Source organism: Brachyistius frenatus, unplaced genomic scaffold (assembly GCF_029030835.1).
Source record: "Brachyistius frenatus isolate BFR_SWC_R1_liver_20210118 unplaced genomic scaffold, ASM2903083v1 Contig_32, whole genome shotgun sequence".
Classification (NCBI taxonomy): Eukaryota; Metazoa; Chordata; class Actinopteri; family Embiotocidae; genus Brachyistius; species Brachyistius frenatus.
Window position 1 is genome coordinate 2,038,447 of NW_027210631.1, and position 9,289 is coordinate 2,047,735.

Below are 9,289 nucleotides of genomic sequence, written 5' to 3' on the forward strand. Positions count from 1 at the left end.
AATAAATCACTCGGATGTATGAATCACTTGTTATTGTCCCATTTCCCCCCCCCCGATGACGTGTGTGTATTCGCAGAGAGAAGGCGTCAGTTCGGCCTCCCCCCGACCCCAGACTGCCTCCTCCCAGCTGCCTGCTGCTGCCTCCCACTCCGAAGAGAGGAGGTCAGAGAGCTCCCGTCAGCAGCCGAACCAACATGCACATCCTGGTGGACTCTGGCCTCAAGGTGCAGCATACAAAATGTCTTCTGACTTCCGCCATCTTGCACCTCCAGGATGAATCGATTTACATGTCTGAAAACGTTCATGTGTCCATTTCCCAGCTGCTCCACCTGAGTCTGAAGAAATCCAAAGTGACGTCGTCTGAGGCTTCAACTCTGGAGATGCTGGACCCGTTTATACTGCTGCTGCTCGACTGCCTCGACTCCATGCATGTCAAGGTACAAGACTTTTAACGCTGGCATGAATGTTTATCACGATGAAGATCGAATAACTAAAACCCTCCTCAACCAACACCCTGTTCCTCCGTCTGTGTCTGCTCCCTCTCAGGTGATCACGGAGGCTCTGGTGGCGTTCACTTGGCTGCTGAAGTTCCCTCTTCCAGCCGTGGAGCAGAACGCCGATGAGCTCACCAAGCAGCTGTTCGTCCTGCTGAAGGATTACTCCAAGGCGGGAGCGGCCCGCGGGGAGAACTACCACCTGGTCCAGAACTGCTTCAAGGTATCCCAAAAATTGTAGTTGTGGAGGTAGATGGAGCTACTTTTGTGCCAAAACTTAACAAACAAAACATGTTTTGCAAATATGCTACAATTCACTGACAAACACAGCGTGGTTTTACAAATCCAAAACACCATAAACAAACTAATTAATTTTGTTTGGCAAATAAGAAATGTACCTGTCAAACAAAATATTTCTAACACATCAGAAACACATCCAGCCTGTTTTACAAGTACAAAAATATAAAACTATATCCTTTATATGTTTTTGTTAGTTTATCTGTAAACCGTGTTTCCTTTGTTTGTTAGTTTTTGTCAGGAAAGTAGCTCCACAGAAATACAACACATCAGAGGACAAAAAGTGTTTATGTTCCTGAAGGATGAAGGCAGTTTTTCACATTTTCATTATTTTCTGGTTGTGGAGCTGTTCCTCGAATATATTGTATACAATTTTGAATCCCAGAAAGCTCATTAAATAAACTGAAGATGAACCCTGACTTCTCTCTGTCTCTCAGACCATCACTATCCTGGTGAAGAACATCAAAAGCAACAAGATCTCCGAGACACAGCTGCAGGTGCTGCTGGGATACGCTGAGGAGGACATCTATGACCAGTCACGTCAGGCCACCGCCTTCGGCCTGCTCAAGGTAACCAAAGGAGTCAAAATGTGGAGTCAGATCCCGGCCCTCTGAGCTGTGTGTTCACGTGTGTGTGTGTGTGTGTGTGTGTGTGTGTGTGTGTGTGTGTGTGTGTACACGTACACTCCAGGCCATTCTGTCCAGGAAGCTCGTTGTCCCAGAGATGGAGGAGGTGATGAAGAAAGTGGCCAAGTTGTCCGTTACCGGCAGTAACGGCATGATCAGGATCCACTGTCGACAGGTACTAACATGTCGTCCCCTCTGCTGCGCACTGGAAGTCATATTTCAATAATCCTGGAGTTCAGCTTGTTGAAGAAGATTGTTCTGTGTGGTGCAGATCTATCTGAAGTACCTGCTGGACTACCCACTGGGCAAGAGGCTGAGAGAACACCTGGACTTTGTGGTGGCTCAGCTGCACTACGAGCACGACACAGGCAGGGAGTCTGTGCTGGAGATGCTGGCCTACATCTTCCAGACTTTCCCTCAGGTCGGTCAAATTTCCCTCAAGACAGCAGGCAGCTGTTTAAAGAAACGGAAGCTAAAGCGGCTCGTTTTATCCAGATGAACTGAAGGGCTGCAGAAAGGGCCAGTGTCGCATAAATAAGGAGTGTGTTTTTTTTTTTTTTTTCCTCCTTCAGAAACTGCTGTTGCAGCACTGCAGTCTGTTCTTCGCCCCGCTGGCTCTGGTCGTGGTCAACGATGACTCTGCACGATGTAAGAAAATGGCTGCCACGGCCATCAAGACGCTGCTCGGCCAGCTGGACTCGAACCAGCAGAACATCCTGTTCTCCTTCGTCAACACCTGGCTGAATGCAGAGAAGGTACACATCAAGTCAAACGCATCGAAAACTTCCCTTTCTGTCGAACTGTTTCATCAGGAAGGAAAGTAAATCAGCAGCTTTTCAGAACTTTAACTGAAAATAATTCAGGTGTTTTCGTTTGGGTATTTCATCGTGTTTCGTTTCAGTTTTGAGTGCAATTCAGTATCTGCGTGTTTCAAAGTCTTAAATGATTTTGCCTCTGCACCTCGGTTTGAGTAGTATCTAAATGTAAAATGTGGGCGTTCCCTCCGTCCCAGGCCAGCCTGCGGCGTCTCGGGGCTCAGATTTGCGGTCTGTACGTGGAGGTGGAGGAGGAGAAGTTTGCCCGTCGAATGGACGACCTGCTGCCACTGGTGGAGAGAGAGATCAACTCTGACAACTATGAAGACGTGAGTCAACACGGAGGGGGAGGGGGGCGTCGGGGGTGGAGGGCTACTAGGTGACGTAGCGGAGTTAGTCAGTTCGTTGTTTCTGAGGTTGTGTAATCATTGTTCCTACGGTGGCAGGTTCACTTATTTTCATCGCTTTAATAAAACCAAAATTGAATCCTGCTATTTAAAAAAAAAAAAGACATAATTATTACTCCGCTAAAAGGTTATTGTCTGATTTTAGTCACTAGAGGTTCCTGCGAATGTTTCAAAATAAAAGCTTAGACAAGAAATGAAAAATTCCTGTCCACTGAAACTCCAGAGGGCTTTTAATTTGAAACGGATACAGGAGCATCGTTCCGTTGCTCCGGCAGCACGACACCTATGGGATTAATTGACGTTGAATCGGCAGAGGTCAGGGTCAGTTTGATATATTTGTAACTCTGCCTCTCAGATTGAGGAGGAGCAGGAGGAGAGAGGAGCTGACCGGCTGCTCTTCAGTTATCTGACTCTCATCACCAAACTCAGCAAACACTGCGGCCTGCTGGAGCTCAGCAAGCCTCACGACACACTCCGCCACATCTGGGGTAAAGAAACCAACGTACATCACTTCTTTATCACTGCCACACATTCCACACATGCTCACTCGCAGTGTATTTTTCTTGTACGCATTTAGGGCACATCGAAGCCCACCTGCGGTACCCTCACTGCTGGGTGTGGCTGACCGCCTCCCAGCTGTTTGGCCAGCTGTTTGCAGCTCAGCAGGCGGAGGAGCTGGTCGCCCGTTGGAGAGGAGAAGGTGACGCTTCACCTCCGTCGGCAGCCACCGACTTCATCACCAGCAACCTGGACAGGAAGGTCGGGCCGACACTTCTCGTTTTTCTCGTGCAAATCAAATTTAAAATCAATCAAGTCAATAAAATTCATCGTTCTTTCTTCTTTACTTTCTTTTCCGACTTCTAGATGAGAGAGCTGGCGTTATCGTTCTGCCATCAGCTGCAGTCCAAGTTCCTCGACACAGCGTCAGGAGAGCAGGTGCACACACCCCACCAAAAACAGCTCCACCCGCCTTTACAGTTTAAAGTTCAAGCTATACAGATCGTTTTTGGTTGACCGATCTCTTCCGCTCCACCCACAGGTGATCAAGAACCTGCTGTTCGTCGGCAAGGTGATCTACCTCGTTTCCCCCGAGTCTCAGGACACTTCGCCTCAGGAGGAAGTGAAAGACGAAGAGGAGGTGGAGGAAAGGGAGCGTAAAGATGGAGAAGGAGAAGAAGAGAAAGAACAGGAAGAGGAGGAAGAAGAGGACGACAAGGACGACAGGCCTCCGTCCCTCCTGTGGCTGATGAAGAAGCTGTCTCTGATGGCAAAGAGAGAGGCAGCGTATTCTCCCAAAGTTCCCCTCAAGGTAAACGAATAAACCGGGAGTTTCTGGTTTTTAACCCCCTGATGAATTTAATGGTTTGACGTTCCCTCTTTGTTCTTCCTCCCACAGAGAACATGTGTGTTTAAGTTCCTGGGAGCGATAGCCATGGACCTGGGGAAGGACCGGCTCGGACCCTATCTGACCACCATCATCACCCCTTTGTACAGAGAGCTGGACAGCACGTACGCAGATCAAGGTAGCGGATCTTAACATGGGGGGGGGAGGGGGAAGAGTGAAAGTCCTGGAAAACAAAAGAGGTGCGATCAACTTTACTCCATCGATGGTTCTTCTTCTCTCTCCAGATCCAACACTGAAGAATCTGGCTCAGGAGCTGATCGAGCTGATGAAGAAACAAGTGGGGCTGGAGAAGTTCTCTCTGGCCTTCTCCGCTGTCCAGAAGGAGTTTTCACAGAGACGAGTGGCACGCAAACGACACAGAGCCATGCAGGTAGGACGGACGCCGCATCACAAACACGGGAGCAAAAAAAAAAAACCCACATCGCATGTCCCGTCACTCACTTTACACTCGTCCTCTGCTCTCCCAGGCCGTGGCTAACCCCGACGTCGCCGCCAAGAAGAAGCTCAAGAAGCACAAGAACAAAATCGAAGCCAAAAAGAGGAAGATCGAGTTCCTGCGGCCCGGATATAAAGCCAAGAAGCACCGGAGCCACGCGCTGAAGGACCTGGCCATGGTGCAGTGAGCCGGTTCGTCAAGGACACGAGGTGGGGACGAAGGCAGCGACTCAAAGGAGGCGTCAGCTGGACACGTCCAGACTCCCGCGTGCTACTTTATGACTTTAGAATATTCTAATTAAGGACAGCCGATGAGGACAAAACAGATCCTTCACTACTGTGCTGGTTTGTAGAAGGTGTGAAGAAATCCACCTCTGCAAACTAAAAGATCACAACCTAATCCATGTTTTCTGTGATGGAGATCCAACATCCGTGTGAGTACGTGTGAAAGGAGAAATACGACATCAGGTCTCTGTATCCCTAAAGAGATTCATGTAAATCAAAGCTGAATTCAATTGTTTTATCTTCCTGCTGTGAGCTGACTGTAGGACTGAGCTCAGATTTCTATCCAGTGCAGTTAAATGTACAAATTTTTCATTAAAAAAAAAAAAGAAAACAACAAAAAAAAACTAACATGTTTCTCATCATCGGTCACATCACGATCTGAACATCAACGACGTCTTCCCGGCGGTACAATCACTGAGCAATCTTTACTGAGAGTCACTGTACAAGCAGATATAAATATGCAACCATAAAACTTTGAGCATAAAGCTAGTGTTCGGTATCTAAATGACTAATTAATATGCCAAAGCTGCACTTGAGGATTTCAATGGAGGAAAAAAAAAGAAGTTTGAACCACCTAATTATTTAAAACACAAATCATCAGAAAGAGAAAAAAAACATCCATGACATTGAATCTGCCAGACTATATAGTACAAAAAATGGCAGGCTGCAGTAACACCTAGTGAGAGGAAGTGAGGCCAAATTCTTTTGGTTCTTTCCTTTTTTGTTATAGTGAAGTTAGGAGATTGTTTATAAAGTAAGAGTTCCTGTTTTCAGCACAAGATGGATATTCAGTGTTGTATGGCAGTCCAGCGTGCTGTAAAGGAGCAGCAGCTTCTCAGTGATGACCTCGTCCTGGTCTCCGGGGTGATGTTTGTGCCTTCACTGGAAACCGCTGCCCCCTGGTGGCTTTTCATTGCATCTAGTGTCCATCAAACACTGATCATTCTTCAGCTTCACTCCATCTCTCTGGCATATAAATGCTTCCGACTCTTATCGATTCTTCTTAATCCATTTCAGTGTTGAAACTATTGCAAACGGATGAACAAAGATGCAGAGATGCATGCGAGTGTCAGTGGACAACCTCTGCAAACGCATGCATCCCTGTAGGAAAATATAGCCACTGTTGCCCATCCATCACTGCAGTCTCACAGCTCTCCAGAACCCTTCATGATCTCTGTGCCCGGTCCAGATGTTACTGCAGCCTTCGCTTCCAGGTCCCAGGCTTGAAAAGGCGTTAGGAGGACTTGGCCAAGGCTTCAGGTGGGTTTTAAAGTGTGGGGGGGGGGGGGGAGGGAAGGGGTCAAAGGTCAGGAGCATACACAGAACTGGGCGGGGAGCCTTTTACTGCCGACTCTTCAGGGAGTCCACCAACCTACGAGCAGAGACGGAGCAAACATGAAGAGGAGATAACGTGCAATGTGTGCTAATTATGAGTCAATACTATAATCTAGAGGTTTTTTTTTTTTATGAGCTGTACACTTGACACAGCCTTCTGTGATAATAAAAAAAAAAAAAAAAATCATGCAGAGTTTTCCTTATTCACTCTTAAGACCTAAACTAAATTATTTACTTCCATTTCTATTATTTCTGTATATGATAAGTATGGTACAGCAGCCTACCACTCCATCGCCTCGTCCAGGCCCGTGCCCTTGGTGGCTGAGGTCTTGAAGATCTGCCACTTCCTGTCTTTGAGGGCAGGAAGTCCCAGAGCGTTGGCCACCTCGGCCGGCGTCATGGCCTGGTCCATGTCCTGTTTGTTGGCGAACACCACGAGGATCGCCTTCTTCAGCTCCTCCTCCTGGAACACGCGCACACAAGAGCACGTCAGGAAATGTTCACATTTAGAGCTCTCGTGTCTGAAAATGTATCGGCGTAAAAGGAAGTAATAACAGCTGTGGTAACTATTTATGATCAAAATTGGAATACCACTGAAATGTTTTACTTTGAAAGTAAGGACATTTAAAACCTCTGTAGCCTGGATTCATGCTACAATGTTTCTAAAGTTCAGTCTAGATTTCTAAAGTTTTAAATTATTATTATTATTTAATTGTATTTTATTATTTAAATGTAAACTGAACAGTCTTGTCTAAAAATAACAACTAAAAAAAAGCCCACTGAGGAACAACAACAACATTACATAAGAACAAATATCATCAAATGATTTTTGAATTCATTAATCTCATCTGGGGCCCAAAACAGGTTCGGTGCTCCACATACGCATTTAACAGTAAGAAAATATAAATCAAGACAACAACAACAACAACAAAAGAAAGCTTTTGAAATGGAACCACTGGAAATTACCTGCTATTAACTTTTAAAGAAACAACATATAGTCAAGACAAGTACATGGTTTTCCAAAAACTATTGAAATACCATTTATGGAATTAAAAACAAACATTATTACTTTTAACAAGTACTAGCACGCTCACCTCCAACATGGCCACCAGCTCCGACTTTGAGATGCCCATCCTGTCGCGGTCGCTGCTGTCGACCACGTAGATGACTGCATCTGTGTTTGAGTAATAACACCGCCAGTAGGGCCTGAGGGAGGAAGACCAATCGAAGGGTTAACAGATCAGTGAGGAGGAGGAGGAGGAGGTCCACCACAAAGAGAGACTGAGCGGTGGTTGGTCAGTACAAAGAAGACATTTCAACTTTGAGATGGTGAAAGATTCAAATGATGTGACAATAGGTAATTAAAAAGGTGACGAGGAGACTTCAGGTTACTACAGATGTGACCTGTGTGTTACAGATAAACCGGCGATGAACTAGTTGCAGTTCTGTAGTTAAAAAAAAAAAAAAAAAATCCTTTTGTCACATGCATTTGAGTTCTCACGGCCGCCATCTGCTGCTTCACACCCACCTTATACTCGTCTGTCCTCCCAGGTCCCACACCTGGAACTTCAGGTTCTTGTATGTGACCGTCTCCACGTTGAAGCCGATTGCTGTGGAGAGAAAAATCAAAATGGGCGCAGTGAGGGCAAAGAACATGGAGCCTGATTACCATCGCAGGCCGCTGAAAACACGGCCTAATTGATTTTAACAGCAGTTATGTGAAATAAACCAGTCAGCCGCCCCGACAATTACATTTCATTTGATGAAATGAATGTTAAATATATGGTATTCTGTTTTCAGTTTGAATAAATGTTGGTCACAAATCAGAAAATGTGCGTTTTCTTTCCTGGTTTCACAACTAATCTTGTTCATATTAGCCCACTGGTGGTTTGTTGAGGCGCTGACACGGTGCTTCGACATGCCGAGTTGAAGCCGTAGTGAAATATGGTCACTGAGCTGGTGGAACTTGTTTCTCTCCAGTCAAACATTGTGTGTCGAAGAGGAAACTGGAGCGGTGCGTGTGAAGCCTCTTAACTGCACAACAATCATTACTTGTTGATGCCATTTCTAATGCAACGAATGTAGATCGTACTCGTGCAACTGAGTTCAAAATAGGACGAGATAAGGAGTCGGGAGGAAAGCGGCGCGTACTGGGGATTGTGGTGACCACCTCTCCAACCTGCAGCCTGTACAGAATAGTCGTTTTTCCTGCGCCGTCCAAACCCAGGATCAAAATCCTCATCTCCCTGGTGCCAAACAGGCCGGAGAAGAGATTAGAGAAGAAACCACCTGAAGAACACAAACACACAAATCAGTGCTGAGAGAAACAGGTTTTTTTTTTTTTTTTGATGGATAGAAAATGGACTTTAGATCATTTATTAATTATGAATTTAAGTATTTGGGGTTTGTTGGATGAACACATCACTTCGGTCCGTGTCAAGGTATTTGCCAGTGAGATGTGGTGGATTTAAAAACAACAAAAAAATACTCAAATAATGTATAAATATCCTGAATGTGTACTTGAGTGAGTATATTCGGTTACAATGCGCCACTGAGGGTCACTAAAATAATCAAAAGTAAAAAAAAAAAAAAAAAAAAAAAGGGACTATTGTGGAATTAACAGAATTGATCTGTTGATCTTCTTGATGCCAGTTTGTAAAACGGCCGAGCTGAAGAGATCAGACAGAAACACGTCCGACACCAAAACGCCGTGAAACGAGAAGCGCACGACATTGACTGTAAACAGCTAACCAGCTACCGAGCCAGCTGGCTTCAGTCGCACTGCGCCTCAAAACAACAACAACAACACGGGCGGGCTAGACTTGTATGGAAATACATATTTTATTGACCAAGTATTATTATTATTTTTTTTTTTAAACTCACCCATTTCAATAGTACTACGCTCCTTATTTCACCAAAAGAGTGGCAGGTTGGTTGCACGGAAACCTTCTTCCGTGTAGTTGACGTGTCTCTGGACGACGTCATCAACTATCGCGTCGATTTTGGTTCGCAACATTCGTCGCACGCGAATGACACCGTTAAAGCGCGCAACGAACTAATAAAACACATTTATACGACGTTACAAAGTAACTTGAAACTTGAATTGTATTTTAGATTCTTTACGCGTAAATTGTAGCGACACCGATTGGTAACAATGTACGTATTTTTGATCGAAAGTGCGGTGCGTGAA

The 9,289-nt window shown here is 45.4% G+C and overlaps 2 protein-coding genes across 2 annotated transcripts in view; one reads left to right on the top strand and one right to left on the bottom strand.

Moving 5' to 3' along the window:
• The window catches only part of utp20 (UTP20 small subunit processome component), a 26,390-nt gene extending 21,282 nt beyond the window's left edge, over nucleotides 1-5,108 (top strand). Inside the window, 15 exon segments of the mRNA XM_069700091.1 lie at nucleotides 77-224; nucleotides 321-437; nucleotides 547-717; nucleotides 1,229-1,360; nucleotides 1,482-1,592; nucleotides 1,689-1,838; nucleotides 1,990-2,172; nucleotides 2,430-2,561; nucleotides 2,995-3,127; nucleotides 3,217-3,398; nucleotides 3,504-3,575; nucleotides 3,679-3,948; nucleotides 4,036-4,162; nucleotides 4,269-4,414; nucleotides 4,512-5,108. Of these exon segments, the coding sequence (XP_069556192.1) occupies nucleotides 77-224; nucleotides 321-437; nucleotides 547-717; nucleotides 1,229-1,360; nucleotides 1,482-1,592; nucleotides 1,689-1,838; nucleotides 1,990-2,172; nucleotides 2,430-2,561; nucleotides 2,995-3,127; nucleotides 3,217-3,398; nucleotides 3,504-3,575; nucleotides 3,679-3,948; nucleotides 4,036-4,162; nucleotides 4,269-4,414; nucleotides 4,512-4,667 (2,230 nt within the window). The 3' untranslated portion in view covers nucleotides 4,668-5,108.
• Nucleotides 4,986-9,222, bottom strand: arl1 (ADP-ribosylation factor-like 1). The gene is made up of 6 exons (XM_069700096.1): nucleotides 8,983-9,222; nucleotides 8,251-8,388; nucleotides 7,628-7,709; nucleotides 7,194-7,305; nucleotides 6,384-6,562; nucleotides 4,986-6,136 (listed from the first exon to the last, which is right to left on the bottom strand). Exons 1-6 carry the CDS (start codon nucleotides 8,984-8,986, stop codon nucleotides 6,106-6,108), a joined length of 546 nt encoding a protein of 181 aa, XP_069556197.1. The 5' UTR covers nucleotides 8,987-9,222; the 3' UTR covers nucleotides 4,986-6,105.
• Nucleotides 9,223-9,289: the final 67 nt, after the last annotated feature.

What these genes read in the sequence shown, in the direction of transcription:
- arl1 (XM_069700096.1), bottom strand. An exon ending in GGTGGTCACCACAATCCCCA is followed by an intron (nt 7,710 to 8,250) that starts GTACGCGCCGCT and finishes TTCTCTCCACAG; the next exon opens with CAATCGGCTTCAACGTGGAG. An exon ending in CTGGACGAGGCGATGGAGTG is followed by an intron (nt 6,137 to 6,383) that starts GTAGGCTGCTGT and finishes CTCTGCTCGTAG; the next exon opens with GTTGGTGGACTCCCTGAAGA.